General features: G+C 47.9%; 1 protein-coding gene across 1 annotated transcript in view; it reads right to left on the bottom strand.

Annotated features, from left to right (window-relative positions):
* pcgf5b (polycomb group ring finger 5b) overlaps positions 1-15,586 on the bottom strand; it is a 222,088-nt gene extending 206,502 nt beyond the window's left edge. Inside the window, exons 1-2 of the mRNA XM_078412900.1 lie at positions 15,483-15,586; positions 14,257-14,596 (exon numbers count right to left, since the gene is read on the bottom strand). Of these exons, the coding sequence (XP_078269026.1) occupies positions 14,257-14,470 (214 nt within the window). The 5' untranslated portion in view covers positions 14,471-14,596; positions 15,483-15,586. The remainder of the gene's footprint in view (positions 1-14,256; positions 14,597-15,482) is intronic.
* Between the last annotated feature and the right edge of the window lie 8,669 nt (positions 15,587-24,255).

The raw sequence follows: 24,255 nt of genomic DNA, 5'->3' as shown, positions 1-24,255 counted from the left end.
AGTAGACAGGCCCAATATCCCCTCGGGTATGTTCTGCCTTTCAATAACATCAAAATTCACCTACTTGCCGAATCACTTTAAATTTCCCTATAGTGCAAACACATTTGACTCAGCCTTGCATTTACGATGACCGTGCTCTCTTGCATTGGATTCCATCAGCAGTGAAAACATCCTCATCAAATTGTGCTCATCAAGTCCTCTCAGAATGTTGTGTTTTCAAATAAAAAGGAAAACAGAGAATGTGGGTTAATTGCAGAAAAATGGCACTGAGGTAGAAGAACGGCCATAAAAAGGCAGCAAAGGTAAGATACTTTAATGGTTTATTCCTGCTTTTAATTATGTGTTCTTAAACAGATCCCTTCAAACCCACCTCAAGACTGCAAGCCCATCCCGCTTATTTTCATAATAGGTAAGTTAACCTAAGAAACAATGTTTGAGCTGCGGTGAATGCAATTAATGTGTTATTAAAGATCACAAGAGTATGGAAAAAGTTTATTCAAGGGGGGGAGGGGGGGAAAGATATGAATCATATGCAGGCAGAGAAGATTGGTTTAGCTTGGCATTGTGTTGGGTTCAGACACTGTGGATCAAAGGGCCTGTTCCTGCATTGTACTGTTGTAAGACCACAACTTAAGATGATAGCCAAATCAGGCAAGTCTCCCTATCCACTGCAAATATGTCCTTCCAAAAATGAGGCCAATCTTTGTATAATTCAGGGCAGACTTCCTTATTCTGGTCCTCAATCCCTGTTTAGTAAAGGCTAAGACACTTTTGCCTTCACAATCACTGGCTCTCTGGTAGGGCACAGCCCACAATATCTTTGCTGAACCTGGTGCCAAATTAAACTAATCTCCTCTGCCTACATGTGATCAATTTCCTTCTGTTCCTTGCAAATACATGTGCCTGGCAATGTGCCTTAAATGCCATTATCATGTCTGCTCCACCAATACACCCGCCAGTTCATTCCAGGCACCCAATAGTATTGATATGAAAAAACTAGCCCCGCAAATCTCCTTTAAACTTTGCCCCTCTCACCCTCTAGTGTTTGACATTTCCTGCCCTGGGCAGGTGGTTATGATTGTCTCCCCTATATATGCCTCTCATAAATCTGACCATCTCTCCTATATATGCCTCTCATAATTTTATATACTTCTATCAGGTCTCCCCTGATCCTCCGACGCTCCAGATAAAACAATCCAAGTGTGTCCAACCTCTCATTATGGTTAATACCCTCCAATCCAGGCAGCAACCTGGAAAACATCTTCTGCACCCATTCCTAAACTTCTACATCCTTCCTTTAATGAGCCAACCAGAACTGCACACAATTCTCTAAAGGCGGCCTAACCAAAGTCCCATAAAGCTGCAACACTACTTCCTGACACTTGCGCCCAATGCCCTGACCTATGAAGGCAAGCATACTATGTGCCTTCTTTCCTTTACACTTATGTTGCCACTTTCAGGAGCTATGGATTTGGATCCCAAGATCCGAGGATCCTAAGGTCCCAGATCATCTCCAAACTTGTGGAAACTGAAGTCATCACCTACCTCTGCAACTGGATCCTCGACTTTTTGATCAATCGACCACAACCAGTGAGATTAGGTGACAAATCATCCTCTACGATAATCCTCAAATCTGGTGCTGCGCAAGGATGCGTTCTCAGCCCCCTTCTTTACTCCATGTACACCCACGACTGTCCAGCCTTCGCCAATCTAATTCAATTTACACAGTGGGCCAGAATAATGACGAGACGGAGTACAGGAAGGAGGATGAGCACCAAGTAACCTGGTGTCAAGGCAACAACCTTTCCCTCAATGTCAGTGTGACAAAGGAGATTAGGATCAACTTCAGAAAGTGAAGCAGTACAAATAATTTGACCATCAAAAGCAGAGATGGTTGAAAGCTTCAAGTTCCTCGGAGTAAATATCACCAGTAACTTGTCCTGGACTAGCCATGTTGAAGCAATGATCAAGAAAGCACACCAAACCCCCTACTTCTTCAGAAAGCCTAGGAAGCTCGTCATGTCCCCAACAACTCTCACCAACTACAGACGTGCCATAGAAAGCATTTTGTCGGGATGCATCACAGAATAGTTTGGGAACAGCTCCAACCAAGACCGCAAGACATTGCAGAGAACTGAGGACACAGCCATCATGTGACCAGACCATCACACAAACCAACCTCCCTTCCAGTGACTCCATCCACACTTCACGCTACACTACAAGGCCACCAACATAATCAAAGTCGAGTCTCACTCCCCTCTCCCATCGGGCAAGTAGTACTAAAGTATGAAAAAACATACTTCCAACCAGTTCTGACCTACCATCTACCTCTTTGGACATCCTCGGACTATCTTTAATCAGACTTTACTGGACTTTATCTTGCACCAAACATTATTCCCTTCATACTGTATCTGTACACTGCTATCGGCTTGATTGTAATCATGTACACACTTTCTTCTGGCTGGATAGCATGCAACAAAAAAAAGCTTTTCACTTTACCTCGGAACACGTGACAATAAACTGAACTAAGAATCCTCTGGACATCAATGTTGTTTAGAGTCTTGACAATTAACTACGTTTTTCAGCGTACATTCAACCTTTCAAACTTAACACCGCACACTTGCTCAGATTAAACTCCAACCGCCATTTCCCCATCCATTTCTGTACGATAGGATACAATACCAAAGCTGATCTGTATCCATCTGTAAATTTGACAACCTTCCTCCCTGTCCAATTTTGGTGTAGTCTGCAAACTCACTTAACAACCGATCTACATTTGACCACTGCTACACATCAGGACATAGGTTAAAGGTGAGCGGGGAAAGATTTTGTCAGAATCTGAGGGACAACATTTTCACACAGAGGTTGGTGGGTATATGGAATGACCTGCCGGAGGCAGAGACTATAGCAACATTTAAAAGACATTTTTTTGACTGGTACATGGATGGGAAAGGTGATGAAGGATATGGGCCAAACACAGCCAGGTGGGACTAGTGTAGATGGGGCGCCTTGGTTAGCATGGGCCGAAGGGCCTGTTTCCATGCTGTATGACTCCCTTACCTTGCCATCCTTACCCTTTCTCCTTACTGGAAAATTCCGATCTGCTGGCCTCTAAATAACTCCCACAAATCAAATGTTGACTTATCCAAACACAACTGGTCCCAATTCATTCTCTTTAGGTCTTGCCTAATAATGTAGTCATCTACCTTAACCCACAATGTAGTACCTTTCCCCAAAGTCCACATCCTTATTCGTAACTACCTTAAAACTTATGGAGTTGTGATCACAGTTGCTAAAATACTCTTCCACTGAAACACCAGTCACCTGGCCAGCCTCATTTTTCAGTATAAGGTCCTGAAACCCTGGAGACATAAGGACCTGTAGATGCTGGTTTACAAAAAAGACACAAGATGCTGAAGTAACTCAGCACGTCAGGCAGCATCTATGGAGAAAATGGGTACATGACATTTCGGGTCAGGACCCTTCTTCAGGATCCATGTTCTCGAAGGATGCTGACTGACCCACTGAGTTACTCCAGCGATGCATGTCCAGTGTGGTCCCTCCTCGAGTTCAACTATCCACATACTGTTTCAAGAAACCCTCTTGGATACACCTAACAAATTCTGTTCTACTAAGCTTTTTGCACTGTCCCAGTCAATATTGGGGAAGTTAGTCACGAACTATGATAAACCTAGTGCTCTTACATATTTCTGTAATCTGTCTACCTATATTCCGCTACCTCCCACTGGTGATGAGGAGGCCCATAATAGAACCCCATGAGTGACTGCACCTTTCTTATTTTTGAGCCACACCCATATCACCCATGTGGATGAACCCTCCAGTATGTGTCAGAAAAAAACTGCAGATGCTGGTCTAAATCGAAGGGAGGCACAAAATGCTGGAGTAACTCAGCGGGTCAGGCAGCATCTCTGGAGAGAAGGAATGGGTGACGTTTCGGGTTGAGACCCTTCTTCCTCCAGTATGTCCTGTCTGAGTGACATTATCTCTGATTAAATAGAGCAACTCTTCAATCTCTTGTCTCCCTCTCCATCACATCTTAAATGTCAAAACCCTAGTATGTTGAACTGCCAGCCATGTCCCTCTCACAACTAAGTCTCCAAAATGGCCACAACATCATATTTCAAAGCATTGATCCAGGCTCCAAGTTCATCTGCTTTATCCCTGATACTCCTTGCACAGAAATAGACACACTTCAGCCCATCAGTGTCACTATATTCTTTGACCTCTCCCTGTCTGCCTTTTCTTTGAGTCTTACCAGTCCTATCTTCTGTTTTTCCATTAGCATTCCATTTGTTGATCTTCTACCCTGGTTCCCACCCATACCACTCTAATTGAAATCCTCCCAAGGATATTGGTTGCCCTCCAGTTCAGATGTAACATGACTCTCATGTACAGGTCACCTCTGACCCAAAAGGGATCCCAGTGGTTCAACAGCCTGAATCTCTGCCCATCTGCACCAACTCCTCAGCTGTGCATTCACCTGTCCTGTATTATTCCAACATTCACCAGCACATGGCACTGGGAGTAATCTGGAGATAACGACCAGCAAGGTCCTGCTTGGTAACCTATTCCCTAACTCCCTGTATTCGCTCTGCTGCACCCAATCCCTTGTCCTACCATGTCATTTGAGTCAACATGCACAATAACTTCTAGCTGCTCACCCTTTCTCTGCAGAACCTTCTGCTGATGAGTCAAAACTCAGGCACCGGGACACACCACACAATCCTGGAGTTCAGCCTGTGGTCACAGGGTCTTCCGAATAATGTCCCTGAACTAACGAGTCTTTTATCACTATCGCTCTGTTTGCCTCCACCCTTCCCATTTGTGCCTCTCAGCAGTGTCTGGCACCACAGGCCTGACAGTGGCCGTTGCACTTCCCAGATCAGTTATCACCAACAACAAAAAAGTAGACTTTTTACAAAACAGGTGCAGGAGGAGGCCATTTGGCCCTTCGTGCCAGCACCACCATTCAATGTGATCATGGCTGATCATCCACAATCAGTAACCTGTGCCTGCCTTCTCACCATATCCCTTGATTCCGCTAGCCCCTAGAGCTCTATCTAATTCTCTTTTGAATGCATCCAATGAATCGGCCTCCACTGCCCTCTGTGGCAGAGAATTCCACAAATTCACAACTCTCTGGGTGAAAACTTTTTCCTTATCTCAGTTCTAAATGGCCTATCCCTTATTCTTAAACTGTGGCCCCTGGTTCTGGACTCCCCCAACATCGGGAACATGTTTCCTGCATCTAGCTTGTCCAATCCCTTAATAATTTTATGTTTCTATATAAGATCCCCTCTCATCCTTCTAAATTCCAGTGAATACAAGCCCAGTCATTCCATTCTTTCATCATATGACAGTCCCGCCATCCCAGGAATTAACCTCGTGAACCTACACTGCACTCCCTCAATAGCAAGAATGTCTTTCCTCAAATTAGGAGACATAAACTGCACACAATACTCGTGTGGTCTCACCAGGGCCCTATACAAATGCAGAAGGACCTCTTTGCTCCTATACTCAAATCCTCTCGTAATGAAGGCCAACATGCCATTAGCTTTCTTCACTGCCTGCTGTACGTCCATGCTTACTTTCAGTGACTGATGTACAAGGGCACCCAGGTCTCATTGCACTTTCCCTTTTCCTAATCTGACACCATTCAGATAATAATCTGCCTCCTTGTTTTTGACTCCAGCATCTTCCCCACCACCGATGTCAAGCTAACTGGTCAAAAAATCCCCATTTTCTCTCTCCCTCCTTTCTTAAAAAGTGTGATAACATTAGCTGCCCTCCATTCCATAGGAACTGATCCAGAATCTATAGAACATTGGAAAATGATCACCAATGCGTCCACAATTTCTAGAGCCACCTCCTTGAGTACCCTGGGAGGCAGACCATCAGGCCCTGGGGATTTATCAGCCTTCAGTCCCATCAGTCTACCATTTCCTGACTAATATGAATTTCCTTCAATTCCTGCATCACCCTAGATCCTCTGTCCCCTAGTACTTCTGGGAGATTGTTTGTGTCTTCCTTAGTGAAGACAGAATCAAAGTACCTGTTCAACTCGTCTGCGATTTCCTTGTTCCCCATAAGAAATTCACCTGTTTGTGACTTCAAGGGACCCACATTTGTCTTCTAATCTTTTCATCTTCACAAACCTAAAGAAGCTTTTACTCTCCACCTTTATAGTCTTGGCTAGTTTACCTTCGTACTTCATCTTTTCTCCCCTTATTGCCTTTTTAGTTACCTTCTGTTGATCTTTAAAAGTTACCCAATCCTCTGGCTACCCGCTCATCTTTGCTATGTTATACGTCGCTTTTATTTTTATACTGTCCTTGACTTCCCTTGTCAGCCACGGTCACCTCTTACTCCCATTAGAATCTTTCTTCCACTTTGGAATGAAGTGATCCTGCCTCTTCTGGATTATTCTCAGAAATTCCTGCCATTGCTGTTCCACCGTCATCCCTGCTAGGGTCCCTTTCCAGTCAACTTTGGCCAGCTCCTCCCTCATGCCTCCATAGTCCCCTTTGTTCAACTGCAATATTGACACTTCTGATTTTACCTTCTCCCTCTCAAATTGCAGATTAAAACATATCATATTATGGTCACTACCTCCTAATGGCTCTTTAACCTTGAGTTCCTTTATCAAATTCGGTTCATTACACAACATTAAATCCAGAATTGCCTTTTCTCTTGTAGGCTCCAGAACAAGCTGCTCTAAGAATCCATCTCGGAGGCACTCTACAAAATCCCTTTCTTGGGGTCCTGTACCAACCTGATTTTCCCAGTCTACCTGCATTTTGAAATCTCCCATAACCACAGTAGCATTACCTTTGTTTCATGCCAATTTTAACTCCTGATGCAACTTGTACCCTATATCCAGGCTACTGTTTGGGGGCCTGTAGACCATTTGGGTCTTTTTACGCTTACAATTTCTCAGTTCTATCCACAATGACTACATCTTCCGATTACATGTCATCCCTCGCAAAGGACTGAATTTCATTCCTTACCAACAGAGTGACTCCACCTCCTCTGCCCACCTGTCTGTCTTTTTGATAGGACGTATATCCCTGAATATTCAGTTCCCAGCTCTGATCCTCAAGCAGCCATGTCTCTGTAATTCCCACAACATCATACATACCAATCTCTAACTGAGCCTCAAGCTCATCCACTTTATTTCTTATACTTCGCACATTCATATACAACACTTTTAATTCAGTATTCACCTCCCCTCTCACACCGGTTCCTATTTTACCTGACCTTACTCTCTTATCCCTTCTTGAACTTTCCTTCCCATTAATTCGGGTGTCTTTCATAACTTTTCCTGTCCTCTCTTTCCCTTTAACTCCATCCTTATACTCCCAATTTGTCAACCCCTCCCCCCGGCTATTTGGTTTAAACCCACCCGTGTAGCACTAGCAAACCTGCCTGTCAGAATGTTGGTCCCCCTCCAGTTAAGGTGCAACACGTCCCTTTTGTACAGGTCACCCCTACCCCAGAAGAGATCCCAGTGGGCTATAAATCTAAATCCCTGCTCCCTGCACCAGCCCCTCAGCCACCCATTCAGATCCCCAATCTCCCTGTTCCTGCCCTCACCAGCACGAGGTACAGGAAGCAATCCAGGGATAACCACCCTGGAACTCCTGCTTTTCAGCCTTCTTCCTAACTCTCTAAACTCACGTTGGAGAACCTCCTTCCTCTTCTTCCCGACATTGTTTGTGCTGACATGCACAACCACTTCCAGCTGCTCCCCGTCCCCCTTGAGGATGCCCGGCAATCGGTCCGAGACGTCTTGGACCCTGGCACCAGGGAGGCACCACGCCATCCTCGAGTCTCGCCTGTTGCCACAGAATCTCCTGTCTCTACCTCTCACTATTATATCACCTACCTCTACGGCGTTACCTGACGTAGGTCTCCCTGGTTGAGCCTCAGCGCCAGGATTTGATTGAAAGACATGTCTGTTGCTCGGCCTGGAAGTGTCGTCCGTCCCGACAGCTTCTAAGAGGGTGAACCTGTTTTCACTCCAAGCTTACTTCCCTTCCTCATCGTCATCCACCTTCGCTCTTCTTGTATCCTTGGTGTAACAACCTCATTGCAGGTCCTGTCCAGGAAGCTCTCATTCTCGGGATGGTCCTGAGGTCATCCAGCTGCTGCCCCAGTTCCTTTGAGGGAATGTCCATGAGGTTCCTGCACTCTCTGCCTATTCTCTCTCCTGGTGGCCATCTACCTCACTGTACCTTAAGGGTGTCCAATTCACCACAACTCCTGCCCAGGGCACTCATATACGCCTGTATGATCCTGAGCTCGACCATTCACAGCTCCAGTTCCCTGGTCCCCTCGACCATTCACAGTTCCAGTTCACTCGGTCAGTGAGGAGCTGCAGCCTGACATATAACCCACACGCATAGTCCTCATTGACACTGGAAGTCTTCTTGCCCTCACACATCTTGCAGGAGTATACCAATGCCCTAATTACCATTTTCACTGCACTGTCACAAGAGGAACTAGTGAAAGGGAAAAACGTCACCTTATTCCATCATCGGCCTCCTTGCCGAAGCCTCAGCATTCAGCCCAACTTATATCTGCGTAAGAACCTTGCTCACACATATACACGCACATTTACATACACATACAATATTCTGAGTCATACAGTGTGGAACAGGTTCTTCGGCCAAATTTGCCCACACCGACCAACATGTCCCATCTACACTAGTCCCACCTGAGTGCGTTTGGCCTATTTCTCTCTAAACCTGTCCTTTCCATGTACCTGTCTAAATGTTTCTGAAACGTTGTGATAGTACCTACCTCAACTACCTTCTCCGGCAGCTCATTCCATACATCCACCACCCTTTGTGAAAAGGTTACCACACAGGTTCCTATTAAATCTTTCCCCCTCACCTTTAACTTATATCCTCTAGTTCTCGATTCCTCTACTCAGGACAAGAGACTCTGTGTGTCTACCCGATTTATTCCTCTCATGATTTTGTACATGATTAGAATCCCAGCCTACCAAACCTCTCCCTGTACCTTAGGCCCTCAAGTCCTGGCAATATCCTCGTAAATCTTCTCTGCTCTCTTTCAAGCTTAACAACATTTTTCCAATAACAAGGTGCCCAGAACTGAACACAATACTCTAAATGCAACCTCGCCAACGTCATATAACTGCAACATGACCTCCCAACTTCTACACTCAATACTCTGACTGATGAAGGCTTATGTGCCAAAAGCCTTTTTGACCATCCCATCTACCTGTGGTACCAGTTTCAATGAACTATGTACCTGCACTCCTAGATCCCTCTGCTATTCACTGTTGGTCCTGCCCATGTTAGTCTTCACAAAATGCAACACCTCACACTTCCCTGTATTAATTTCCATCAACCATTCCTCAGCCCACCTGGCCAACCAATCCAGATCCTGCTGCAATTTTTGACGACCATCTTTACTATCTACAAAACCACCCACTTTAGTGTAATCTGCAAACCTGATGATTTTGTACAATCTCATCCAAATCATTGATATAGATGACAAACAGTAAAGGGCCCAGCATCGAACCCTGAGGCAGACCACCAGTCACAGCCCTCCAGTCTGAAGAAGGGTCTCGACCCGAAGCGTCACCCATTCTTTCTGTCCAGAGATGCTGCCTGACCCGCTGAGTTACTCAAGCATTTTGTGTCTACCTTCGATTTAAACCAGCATCTGCAATTTTCTTTCCTACATACCTTTCCACCATCACCCTCTGCTTCCTTCCATGAAGGGCAAAATGGCCTCCTCCACAACCTATTTTCTATGTTTAAGCAAATTTTCTATCCATTCAGCAATCTCTCCTTGGATCCCATGCGATCTAACCTTCCAGAGCAGCCTACCACGAGGAACCTTGTCAAAAGCCTACTGAAATCCATACATACAATGTTTACAGCTCTACCTTCATCAACCCTTTTGGTTGCATTATCAAAAAACTCAGTCAGATTCGTGAGACACAACTTCCATGCTGATTATCCCTAATCAGCCTTTGTCCATCTAAATGCATATATATCTTCAGAATACTCTAGTAACTTTCTGACCACAGATATAAAGCTCACTGGCCTGTAGTTCCCTGGCTTTTTCCCGCGGCCCTTCATGAATAGAGAACATTTGCCATCCTCCAGTCTTCCGGCACCTCGCCTGCATTTAATGACAACTCATAAATCTAAGCCAGGGCATCTACAATTTCCTCTCTAACTTCCCACAATGTCCGCGGATATATTTGATCAGGCCCTGGAGATTTGTCTACCTTCATACACGTTGGAACCTTCAGACCTCCTCGACTGTAACACTGACTGCTCTCAAGACACTTCCATTGACTGCCCCAAGTTCCTCAGTCCACCTGTCTTTCTCAAATACAGAGGAGAAATACTCACTGAGGACCTTGCCCATCTCCTGTGGCTCCATGCAGAGTTGACCACTTTGATTCCTGAGGGGTCCCACTCTCAATTTCTCAAACAGCATCACTTTCCCTCGTCATCCATTCTTCCTTACGTTTGCCTGCCTTGCCCTTCACTCTAACAGGGACATGCATGTCCTGAAGCACACGTTTGAAAATATCTCACTTTCCTGACGTTCCTTTCCCTTCAAACAACCTGCTCCAATCAACTTGAGGGAGTTTCTGTCTCATACCCTCAAAGTTGGCCTTGCCCAAATTTAGCATTTTAACTCATACGCCCACTCTGTCCCTATCCATAACTATCTTAAACCTAATAGAAGTGGTCACTGGTCCCAAAAGGCTCTTCCACGAACACTTCATCCACTTGCCTTTCCCAATTCCCCAAGACTAGATCAAGTGTTGTCGTGTGGGGCTCTCTACATATTGCTGGAGGAAACTCTGACTGTTGACTATTCGGGGGGGGGTGTAGTACACCCCCAACAAGGTGAGCATCCGTTTCTTGTTCCTCAGCTCCACCAAATAGCCTCACTATTCATAATGTCACCAATGCTGTGACATCCTCCTTAGCTGATAACGCAACACCCTCCTCTTTTACCCTCACCCCAGTCCCTCCTGAAGCACCTGTACTCCGGAACATTGTCAGTCCTGCCCCTCTCTTAACCAGGTTTCAGTAATGGCTACAACGTCTTATCCATGTCCTAAGCTCACGTACCTATCCATGCCCTAAGCTCATCTGCCTTACCTGTCAGGCCACTTACATTAAAATGCGTGCAATTAAAACCAACATTTCTTTCACACTCCCTGCCTTTCTCCTGTCTATTCTGTGCACTAAACTTTCTCTCGTCACCCTCCGTACCAAAATCTAACTTCTCACCTGCCTCGGTCCTATATACGATCCCACCCCTCTGCCAATCGAGTTTAACCCCATCCATGTAACACTAGCGAACCTGCCTGCCAGGATATTGATACCCCTCCAGTTAAGGTGCAACCAATCCTTCTTGTATAGGTCACCTCTGCCCCAGTAGAGATCCCAATGATCTACAAACCCGAATCCCTGCCCCCTGCACCAAATCCTCAGCCACTCATTCATCTCCCCTAACTTACTGTTAAGAATGTTCTCATTTTCATTATAAAGTCTCTTACCTCAAACCTTCACTTTTAACATGCCAGCTTTTTGCCCACACTGCTTTGTTTAAATACATCTAACATACAGATAACATTTTTATCTTGCAAAGCTAAAGGCTACAAGTAATTAGACGTAATAAGTAATCTGTCAATATGGGTTTTGAGATATCATTCTCGCAACTCATTTTCCCGTTCCAACTTTGTCTCATTTGCCAAATGAATAAATACACTCATAGAAACAGAGAAACATAGAAAATAGGTGCAGGAGGCCATTTGGCCCTTCGAGCCAGCACCGCCATTCATTGTGATCATGGCTGATCCTCCACAATCAGTAACCCGTGCCTGCAATCTCTTCATATCATATCATATCATCATATCATATATATACAGCCGGAAACAGGCCTTTTCGGCCCACCAAGTCCGTGCCGCCCAGCGATCCCCGCACATTAACACTATCCTACACCCACGAGGGACAATTTTTACATTTACCCAGCCAATTAACCTACATACCTGTACGTCTTTGGAGTACGTCTTCATGTAATTATTATTATAGATTACAAGCAATTGAACCCCAGCAGTAATTCACAGAGTTACAATCTACTATCGTCAAAATTACCAGTTTATCCCTGTTTTCTGTCGTTATCTATCCATTCTGTGACCCTCAACTGTTTTTTCTTATACAGTATCACAAAATGCTGGAGTAACTCAGCAGGTCAGGCAGCATCTCAGAAGAGAAGGAATGGGTGACGTTTCGGATCGAGACCCTTCTTCTGAGATGCTGCCTGACCTGCTGAGTTACTCCAGCATTTTGTGATACCTTCGATTTGTACCAGCATCTGCAGTTATTTTCCTACTTTTCTTATACAGTAATTGTTTTGTAGACTCTCATACAAAGCCGTTAGGAAATATAAATTGCATTGGGTTCACTGGCTCCCCTTTCTGACCCCTGATAGTTACTTCAAAGATTTGCACAACATCTGGTAAACATGATTTTTCTTTCATAATGTTACAACTGTGTCTAATCACATTATGCTTTGCTCCGACTTCTTTAATATCAGAATCCAGCATTTTCCAAAGACTGATGTTAATCTGTGGTACTTAATTTTCTGTTCAAGAAAGGAAAGGTACAACTGCTATAACAAATACAAAAGGGAAGTAGCAGATTTGGGAAAGTTCTTAAACCTGGAACTTCAACAAGAGAATGTCAAGTGTGTTTCATTGTCATACGTACTGACAACAGAACAATGGAATTCTTACATACAGCAGTACAACAGGCCTGTAAACACATGTCAGATGGAGTGCAACGTGGACATGGACTGAAGCTTAAGTGTGGAATGTTGCTGAAAAAGTGAACAGAACAACATAGAAATATAGAAAATAGGTGCAGGAGGAGGCCATTCGGCCCTTCGAGCCAGCACCACCATTCATTGTGATCATGGCTGATCATCCACAATCAGCCTGCCTTCTCCCCATATCCCTTGATTCCACTAATCCCTCGAGCTCTATTAAATTCATGCAGTGAATTGGCCTCCACTGCCTTCTGTGGCAGAGAATTCCACAAATTCACGACTCTCCGGGTGAAAAAGTTTTTTCTCACTTCAGTTTTAAATGGCCCCATTATTCTTAGACTGTGGCCCCTGGTTCTGGACTCCCCCAACATTGAGAACATTTTTCCTGCATCTAGCTTGTCCAGTCCTTTAATCATTTTATACGTTTCTTTAAGATCCCCTCTCATCCTTCTAAATTCCAGTGAATACAAGCCCAGTCTTTCCAATCTCTCCTCATATGACAGTCCCGCCATCCCGGGGATTATCCTTGTGAACCTATGCTGCACTGCCTCAATAACAAGGATGTCCTTCCTCAAATTAGGAGACCAAAACTGCACACAATACTCCAAATGTGATCTCACCAGGGCCCTATACACTGCAGAAGGACCTCTTTACCCCTATACTCAAATCCTCTCGTTATGAAGGCCAACATGCCATTTGCTTTCTTCACTGCCTGCTGAACCTGCATGCTTACTTTCAGTGACTGGTGTACAAGGACACCCAGGTCTCGGTGCACTTCCCCTTTACCTAATCTGACACCATTGGGATAATAATCTGCCTGCTTGTATACGAGAGGCCACAATAGGCTGATGTAAAGGGTGTGATGCACAGTAGGCTAGGAGATGTTGAAACATTATTGGTAAAGGAGCTAAAGTGGCAACCAATGTGCATAGTAGAAAGGAGATCTTAGATTACTAGAATAAACTGGAGAAAGCAAGAGTGCACTTCGGATAGGAGCTTGATGACAGATGTGCGGCTTCAGTACTACTAGCTGCCAAGTACAAACTAGTTGAGTATTCTGCAAGCAAGGTTAATTAGTACAATATAGTGCAAGCTAATCAACCAGGTAGCCACAGTGGATGCTTAACCACTCCATTCTAAAAGTTCATTCCTATTATCAGAAAGCATCAACAATTTTAATTACATTCAGAATTGTCTATTACTGTAAGAAATTGGCTCCATTTATCACCACAATTGTGCTCTTCCAAGTGCTTGCTCTTAGTTTTCCAGTAAACATTACTTTCAATGTGATTGTTTCATATTTTGTTAAGTGCAGAAATTGATGTTGAACACACACAACTCTGATCTAATATTCCTGTGTTACTATTCAGAAACATGTACGATGATTCTTGCAGCTTTACTTACACGTGTGTAGACACTCAGTCACTGTAGTCGGCTTGATAAGATAGCCCTTGCAGATGTAACAGGTGATGAAGGCGTTAAATTCTCTGACTAGGTGTTTCCTTGGTGCGCCCATTGTTGGCCAAGGCAACAGTCCAAGAGCGGGACAATCAGGCCAGCGTTGCAGGTGGGCAGTGTGCTTAAAGGGCCTGTGGTGCTGCACTGCACAGCTGCACATCTGCAGGCATCTGAGAAAGTTGTTGGAACAATTTGAAGCAAATCAACTTCTCCAGGAGCACATTGTCCTTTAATCAAGGATCAAGGTTATGATTTTCTCTTCTGTGTTGTACAAAGTGTCCCAAACCTACAGCATTACAAGATAAAGATGTTAACTGTACGTTAAATTATGTTTAAAAACAATGCAGTTGTAGGATATCGATTGCTCTCAAATTAGCATTTACTCATTCAAAATGTTTCCTTGGATGTTATTTGATCCTGGTGTAACTATCATTTACATATAATTTATTATCCATACATATAAATTAATATCCAAACATTATATGATTATTTCCAAACTTTTGATAGAAAATCAATAACCAACTTTTCATTTTGGAATAATAACATACCAGTTTATATTTTGGCATATGGCAAATCTAAATCCTAATGCTAAATATTCATTTTTATGTTTCGATGGTGGCACCAACAGAAATGACACCTACATTCAAAAGAGTGCTCCAATTTTATGTAACATATTGCTCATAAACAATTACAATAAATGGCACTTAGTTTGGAAACGTTACTTTCAAGATGAAGAAACTGTTGGAGGGATAAAGTTCCATCTATAAATAGCTTTATAAAACAAAGACAAAGTGCAATAAAATACTGAAAAAGGGGTTTTGTCATCTCATCGGGGAATTTCCAGCCGGTTTAAACTCACATCAAAAGCAAGGACATCGTGCTGTGAGTTAAAACGGTTACTTGGGCGATGTACAGCCAGTAAATAAATTTGTAACTGTTCTTTAAATCAGACTTGTCTCTTAAGGATCGGGTGTTTAACTGGATAATATGCACTATAAACTCTGAAACACAGCCATATATAGCTTAATAATAATGGGAAGTTTGGGAGTGAATGGTGCAACTATTTCTCTGGACTTGCACAATTCTGATGGAATAGTTTAAAAAAATAATAACTTTAGCAATGACTCTGCGTTTTGAAACTTTAAATTGCTGGCGGAGTGCATGTCGATTACCCGGTCGTGTGCATCCTCAGCTCACTCAGTTAGTGGGGAAAGTAGGCCGTGTCGCATGGCTGGCCGCTAATCGGGCATCCTTCATTTCAAAGAGTGACTGTCTCTTGCCTTCTTTGCCCGAGCAGCAGATTGATGGGTGCACTGTGCAAGGCGGACACGTGAAGCCGTGCCAGTGGGCGCAGGTGTATGCGTGGACCTTGTACGCACTGTATTTCTCAGAAGCCGCTCCAGTTTCACTGCACAAGTCCCGGCAATGATCCCCGTGTGTGTGTGTCTAATATCAGCTGACACGCTACGCAATACATGCTGTGCTTGGGGTGCAGCCGGAGTACAGTTTCAAACTCATAGCACCACTTGCACACCTCGCACACCTCGCACAGGAGGAGATGTCGATTGCACGAAACAATCCCCTCCCTGGGCAAATTGCAAACTGCTACGCAGCATGATGTGGGTGGTGGTGGCGGCGGGAGGGGAAGGTGAGAGCCCGCTGACACACACTGGACCAGAGCGCTGTGTATATGTGTGTGTGTGTGTGTGTGTGTCTGCCCCTCATCAGGAAGACACTAGCGTCACTGTTTGCGTCAGTCTGCAAGAGGGAGAGGGGGAGAGAAAGAGGGAGGGAAGGGGAGAGGAAGGGAGAGGGAGGGGGGGGGAGAGGGAGGGGGGGGGGAGAGGGAGGGGGGGGGGAGGGGGGGGGGAGAGGGAGGGGGAGGGAGGAGGGGGGGAGAGGGAGGGGGAGGGGGGGAGGGGGGAGGGGGAGGGGGGGAGGGAGAGGGAGGGGGAGGGAGGGGGAGGGGGAGGGGGAGGGGGGAGAGGGAGGGGGGAGAGGGAGGGGGAGGAGGGAGGGGGGAGAGGGAGGGGGAGGAGGGAGGGGGAGGGGGGGAGGGGGAGGGGGGGAGAGGGAGGGGGAGGGAGGGAGGGGGAGAGGGAGGGGGAGGGAGGGGGAGGGAGGGGGAGAGGGAGGGGGAGGGAGGGAGGGAGAGGGAGGGGGAGAGGGAGGGGGAGGGAGGGAGGGGGAGGGAGGGAGGGGGAGGGGGGGAGGGGGAGGGAGGGAGGGGGAGGGGGGGGGAGGGAGGGAGGGGGAGGGGGGGAGAGGGGGGGGGGGAGAGGGAGGGGGAGGGGGAGAGGGGGAGGGGGGAGAGGGAGGGGGGGAGAGGGAGGGGGGGGGAGGGGAGGGAGGGGGGGGAGGGGAGGGGGGGGGGAGGGGAGGGGGGGGAGGGACGAGGGGGGGAGTGGGAGAAACACAGATCCGTTCCGGGCCGGAGCCACAATAACATTTGTGGAAGTCGCTTTAACAATCCTATCGGATCCAGCAGGGAGGGAGGGAGGGAGGGAGGGAGAGGTTGCTGGTGGGGGAGCCGCGTCTCCAGCCCTGCTACTCCTCTCCAGATATAAATAACAAGCGCTGGAAGTTTCCAAAGCAGTTTTTTGTGGCGCATTATTTATTTCCGAGCTGGCGGGCACCTGAACTTGAATCCAGGGGGCTGCTGCACCACCAGTGGTGGCAAGGTCGCTCACTCACTCACTCACTCACTCAGTCAGTCAGTCGCTCGGCGTCTGCCTCGGCAACTTGATCCTGACACATGATCGCATCCTACACAAACTTTACAGTGCCCCCTCCCCTCGGCACAGCACGGCACAGCACACATCTGAAACCCTCTCCTTCCACACACCCTCCCAATAAACACAACAAACTCCTGAGTTAGGATGTTTCTTCTGGCGAATGCGTTTCCTTACCTTGTGTATATATAAATATATTCCCTCTCTCTCTCTCTCTCTCAAGAGGCCATACTGATTACAAGAGGACTGGATGTTTTAAATGTTGTGGAGGGAGTGAAGCCCAGTCGGATGATGCCTCAACAACAGAAATAAATAAGCCAGAGCACAGGGGGAGGGGAAACACAAAAAAGGAAGAGCGAAAGGGCCAAGTTTGTCTTGTGCGTGGATGGCAGTGAGCACTTGATACAGTCAGGAGCTGTAGTGAAAACGCGGAAATACTCCGAGCGAGGGCGGAGGAGTTAGTGCAGCTTGTTTACGCATCGCCCGCCCGCCCGCCCCGGCTACTCCACACCACAGTGTGCTCAGTGCACCCACACCAGGCACGGCGCCCGCCCGCCCGCCCGCCCCGGCTACTCCACACCACACTGTGCTCAGTGCACCCACACCAGGCCACACCACACTGTGCTCAGTGCACCCACACCGGGCACGGCGACCGACTTCAGTCCGCTCGCTGCCTGCCCCCTGTGCCCGGCCCTGCCCTGCCCTGCTCTACACCACCCGGCCTGGCCCTGCCCACCCGTACCCTACACCACCCGGCCCGGCCCGGCCCACCCGTACCCTACACCACCCGGCCCGGCCCTGCCCCCGCCCCACACCAACACGGCCCTGCCCCCGCACCCTGTCCCTGCCCGGGTCTGCCCCCCCCCCCCCCCCTCCTCCTTTACCCTGCCTCCCCTCTCCCCTACCCCATCCTGCCCCCCTCTCCTCCCTTACCCCCTCCTCCCCTTCCCTGCCACTCTCCCCTACTGTAGGGTGTGTGTGTGTGAGTGTGTGCGGGGCTGGAGCTGCGGGCTGGCCTCTCTGTGTGAGTGTGTGCGGGGCCGGCCGGGGCTGTAAATCCCCCCACAGGCCGCACCACCGCCATGGCAACGGCAGGCCCGCGTGACGTCACCCCTAGCAACCCGGGCGTCGCTGTTTTGGTGGCCTGACGTCACAGCCGCCCGTGACGTCTGCGACAGCCGCGTACATCGTCACAGGCATTGCGTCATCGTGTGGGAAGGAACTGCAGATGCTGGTTGACGACCAAAATGCTGGAGTAACTCAGCATCTCGGGAGAAAAGGAATGGGGGACGTTTCGTGTCGAGACCCTTCACACAGAATCAGGGGAGAGGGAGACACAGAGATAAGGATGTGTTAGCTGTGAAAACAAGACATCAAAAGAGATGCTCAAGGAAAATGTCGAACAGGTCTTTGTTAGCTCAGAGAAGGTGACATATGGGGGGGTTAAATTTAATCGGGGACAGTCAGACTTTGGGTTGCCAACTTCCTCACGTCACCGCCCCGTGCCCCACGTGACCTCACCCAGCCAGCGGCCACGTGCTCCAGCTCCACCAATGGCGGCCGCCCGGGCCGGGAGGAGGGTTGCTATGCAACCTCCATTCGGTAAGCACACACGGCCCCGCTCCCCGAACACACTCCGTTAGCCGACAGCGCCCCCTGGGGTCTACAATGTCGGGGCCTACAATGTAGGCCAGGTCTAATACGGGACAAGTGAGGTCCCTTACGCGACAAACTAATTTAGCCCAAAATACGGGATGTCCTGGCTAATATGGGACAGTTGGCAACCCTAGTCAGACTGGTCGGGGAACTGGGAAGGGGGAGGGATGGAGAGGGAGGGAAAGCAAGGATTACTTGAAGTTGGAGAAGTCAATATTTATACCGCTGTGTTGTAAGCTATCCAAGCAAAATATGAGGTGGTGTTGCTCCAATTTGTGCTGGGCCTCACTCTTGACAGTGGAGGCGGCCCAGGACAGAAAGGTCAGTGTGGGAATGGGATGGGGGGTTAAAGTGTTTAGCAACCGGGAGATCGTAGGTTTAGGCAGACTGAGTATCATCCTCTTGGATTCAACATTGATCGTCGCCATGGTACTTCAGGATTTGTTTAATAATCATTCCTCTGAATGGTTCACTCTTGCTTCTCTCACCGCGGATGCTGCCTGAAGTGCTGAGGGTTTGCCACTTACTGATTTAAAATATATATATTTCATTGAATCACATGGTGCTTACATTGATTTTATTTTATAACGACCTCATGACTGGGGTAATCTAGATTTCATATAATTACTTAATCATCATGACTGCCCAAGTATCACTTAATAATAAAAATAAACTGCAAATGCTGGTTTATACCGTAGAAGGACACAAAATGCTGGAGTAACTCAGCAGGTCAGGCACCATCTCTGGAGAAAATTAGGTGTGGGGACTGGAAGTGAGAAATAACCCTGCATAAATCAGGGCCATCATCTGATAACAAGCAAGAAGGTTCCCTGATAGCTCAATTGTTGACTGGAGACATTATGAGCCCCGGAGGGTACGAACTGTGGAACTGGTTACCAGAGCTTTTGTGGAGGAAAGGGGGTGGGAAGGGGGGGGGGGTAAAGAGGGTAGAGAGGGTGGAGAGGAGGAGGGAAGTTTTAGTTTTTAACTACAGAGATACAGTGTGGAAACAGCCCCCTTGGCCCACCAGATCCATGCTGACCATCGATCACCCATTCGCACTAGATCTATGTTATCCCCACTTTCTCATCCAACACACTAGGTGCAATTTACAGAAGCCGTTTAACCTACAAACCTGCACATCCTTGGAATCTGGAGGGAAACCAGAGCACCCGGAGGAAACCCTCACGGTCATGGGGAGAAAGTGTAAATTCCGCACCCTTAGTCAGGATCTAACCTGGGTTTCTGGCTCTGAGGTAGCAGCTCTTCCACTGTGCCACCATGCCACCCGAGGTAACTTTGTAGAAATTACCTAAAATTGGAAAATTCAATGTTCATACCGTTGGGTTGTAAGTAGGGGTGCCAACTATCTCACTCCCAAATAAGGGACAAGGTGGCGTCACTGCCCCGCACCCCATGTGACCTCACCCAGCCAGCGGCCACGTGCTCCAACTCCACCAATGGCGGCCGCCCGTGCCGGGAGGCGGGTTGCTACACAACCTCCGTTAGGCGGCGCCTGTTAGGCGGCACCCGGGCCTCCGGACATATACTGTCCGGACCTACAGCGCCCCCCGGCCTAATACGGGACAACGGAGGTCCTGTATGGGACAAACCAATTTAGCCCAAAATACAGGATGTCCCGCTTAATACGGGACAGTTGGCAACCCTAGTTGTAAGCTACTCTAGCAAAATATGAGGTGCTGTTCTTCCAATTTGCGTGTGGCCTCACTTTGGATGAATTTAAAAGAGAATTAGATAGAGCTCTAGGGGCTAGTGGAATCAAGGGATATGGGGATAAGGCAGGCACGGGTTACTGATTGTGGATGAACAGCCATGATCACAATGAATGGCGGTGCTGGCTCGAAGGGCTAAATGGCCTGCAACTATTTTCTATGTTTCTAAACAGAGGGCCTTGAGATTCCTCGTGCGGGGTGGAGGTGGAGAGGGACTGGACGTCCATGGTAAAGATGAGTGACGGGGGGGACTAAAAACTGAAAATTATTAGAGTTGAAGGGTGTCTGAGGTGTTTCAGACATAGGTGGGAAGGGATTGGACAAGGGGGGATTGGATAGAATCAAGATATTTGGCGATGAGTGGGGCAGAAGCAGGCAGAAATACTGGTCTGCCAGGGCAGTTCTCTTTCTGGATTTTGGAGAGGAGGTAGACGCATTATATAGAACGCTGGAGGCGGTGGAGACCAGATCGCCAGAGGTGATGAAATAAGAGAGCTCCCCCTCCCCTCCCCCCACTCACCATCAACAACACCATAGTCACATCTATGGAATCATTTAAGTTCCTTGGAACCATCATCTCCAGGGACCTTAAATGGGGGGCCACCATCGACTCCACAGTCAAAAAGGCCCAGCAGAGGATGTACTTCCTGCGGCAACTGAGGAAACACAATCTGCCACAGGCAATGATGGTCCAGTTTTATACTGCCATCATTGAGTCCATCCTCACCTTCTCCATCATGGTCTGGTTTGGCTCAGCCACCAAGCACGACATCTGAGGCTGCAACGGATCGTTCGATCAGCTGAGAAGGTTGTTGGCTGCAACCTTCCCCCCATTGACGAACTGTACACTGCAAAGGGCCAGGAAGCGAGCGGGCAAGATCATCTCTGACCCCTCTCACCCTGGCCACAAACTCTTTGAAGCACTTCCCTCTGGAAGGTGACTCCGGACTGTCAAAGCAGCCACAGCCAGACATAAAAACAGCTTTATTACAAGAGCAGTAGCTCTACTCAACAACCAAAAGTCTGTAGCCTCCTTTTGCTCTGGTATTATATTTAATTCTTCACATGTTTAAATTATAATGTTTTATTTTTAATTGTCTACTATATGTCGTGTTGTTACTTGTGAGCAAAGCACCAAGTCAAACTCCTTGTATGTATACAGTGCTAATAAAATTTATTCAATTCAATTAAAAAAGAGACAATCTGGGAGATGATGGCCCGCTGTACATCTGTGGGGTCATGGACAAGGTGTGGGTAGGAGAAGGTGTCTGAGAGTTGGTGCCTGGTCATTCTGCCTGACTACAACGGCACCTCCCGTGTCGGTGGGTTTAATGATAACTAGGAGGGCGTGGACCAGTTGGGTCCAAACCTCTCCTGCGGGCACAGCAACCCTCCCCCAATTGACCTCTCCTGCGGGGCCATGGGTGGGCAAGTGGGGAGAGGGAGCCACTCGCCCCGGCCCCGGGCGGGCATCGCGGCAGCCAGAGCGAGCCGTGGACCCGTTGTGTGCAAACCTCTCGTGCAGCGGCAGCTCGAAGGCGGCGGCCATCTTCTTTGACCCTGTGCCACTGCGCTGCACCTCGGGAGGAAGGTCAGGCGCGGGACACGCTGGGACAGGTGCTGGTCCTCCCGGCGGGGGGGGGGGGGGGGGCGTGGGGAGCGCATTTAGTAAAGTTTCGTTATTGCTTTGAAAATGTAAGAAAACTTGATCAACCGAGATTGCAAACAAACAAACAAGATGAGAATTTTAGTAGATTGTTGTGAAGTGAGCGAAAAATGTCAGACGGGGTGAGAATGGAGTGGGTAAGGGAAGTGAAGTCAAGACAATGATGTCTCGCTGGCATTGGGAAATGAAAAGGTTCAGAGAAGGTAGAAGGCTATCAGGAAGAGTCTAAGTGGAGAAGGATTGTTGGAGACAGAGGAAGGGGTTGTCACTGGTCGGCGAGATCTCCTTCCCATAGAAAAAGGCCCAGAGGCAAAGGTGATGGCTCCATCATGGCTCCATCATCGAGGTGGGGGCATAGGGGTACAAACGTAAAGCCTCTGTTGAGGACTGACTGCTCTATCAGAAAGAGAGAGGTCAGGGTGGATGGTGAAAACATGACAGGGGTGAGGCCTGGGGTCAGAGGGAAGCAAAGGGGTGGAAGGAGGCTCAGGTGTGGAACTCTGGGAGGATAGTGGTGGTTCAGAGAGGAGGGAGTGTGAAGTGTGTACAGTAGGGAGGTAGCAGAAGTAATGTGATTTTAAAGGGGGAAGGACACCGGGGCCCAATAGAGGTTCCCAGTAGGATGGGGAAGCAGAGTCAGAACACGTGGTGTGGGAGTCTGCATCGCGGAGGCTGTGGGCCTGGTGCTGAGCCTGGACTCAGGTGAGGCTCCGGCTCCGGCCCACTGGCGGGCAGTGGGGAGGCAAGGGTTGGTGGAGTCCAAGGGAATTGCACAAAGAAGCGGGGTAGGGACAAAAAACATTAGGGTGGCACAGTGGTGCAGCGGTAAAGTTGCTGCCTAATGGCGCCAGAGACCCAGGTTTAATCCTGACTACGAGTGCTACCAACTCCAAATACCCACCTGCCTTCAACTGCTGGTCTCCCGCTTTCTGCCAAAGGCATACACGCTACAAAAATCCGAAAGCAAAGTTTTTTTAGAAGATTGGAAGGAGTGATGTCAGGGGAGTGGGTGTCTTTGTAAAGATATGACTAAGGGGGTGGCACGGTGGCGCAGTGGTACCTTACCACTAGGGTTGCCAACTTCCTCACTCCCAAATAAGGGACAAAGGTTGACGTCACCGTCCAGTGCCCCACGTGATCTCACCCAGCCAGCGACCATGTGCTCCCGCTCCACAAATGGCGGCCGCCCGGGTCGGGAGGCGGGTTGCTACGCAACCTCCATTAGGCAGCGCCCGGGCCTACACTGTCTGGGACTTCAGCGGCTCCCGGGCCTACAGTGTCCAGGCCTACAGTATCCGGGCCTACAGTGTCCAGGCCTACAAATTTTACTTTATGTTGCTGTGTGTCTTGTTGCTTTTCACTTAGTATGGCTGTATGGTAACTCAAATTTCACTGCACCTTAATTGGTACACGTGACAATAAATTGATCTTGAATCTTGAATCTTGAATCGTCCTGGTGCCTAAGAAAACCAAGGCCACTTGCTTTAATAATGGCTGCCTGGTGGCTCTCTCATAAACTTTGCTACTAACTTACACGTTTCACTAAAATTATCATGCACTATCTCTGACACTTCTCTTCCCTGTCTCTGTCTCCATCACAGAAGACAAACTATCGACTGAAGTCTATAACAAACCCTCTGCTTCGCACAGTTACTGTAACGGGCGGCATGGTGGCGCAGCGGTAGAGTTGCTGCCTTACAGCGAATGCAGCGCTGGAGACTCAGGTTCGATCCCGACTACGGGTGCTGTCTGTACGGAGTTTGTACATTCTCCCCGTGACCTGCATGGGTTTTCTCCGAGATCTTCGGTTTCGTCCCACACTCCAAAGACGTACAGGTTTGTAGGTTAATTGGCTGGGAAAATGTAAAAATTGTCCCAAGAAGGTGTAGGATAGTGTTAATGTGCGGGGATTGCTGGGCGGTGCGGACCCGGTGGGCCGAAGGGCCTGTTTCTGCGCTGTATCTCGAAATCTAAATCTAAAAATATACCTTCTCAAAGTCCAACTTCGATAGTCCAACTGCTCGGGGATGTGGTGGAGATATAGCTTACGCACACACAATGCACTCTTAGATAGCAAAAACAAATCTTCCAAACGCTGATGATTTTATTAAAAGTCTTTATTAAAGAAGTACAAATCAAAAGAATAATTCATAGCTTA

This window comes from Rhinoraja longicauda, chromosome 16, assembly GCF_053455715.1.
Source record: "Rhinoraja longicauda isolate Sanriku21f chromosome 16, sRhiLon1.1, whole genome shotgun sequence".
Lineage (NCBI taxonomy): Eukaryota > Metazoa > Chordata > Chondrichthyes > Rajiformes > Arhynchobatidae > Rhinoraja > Rhinoraja longicauda.
This window is presented reverse-complemented; position numbering and strand designations above follow the sequence as displayed.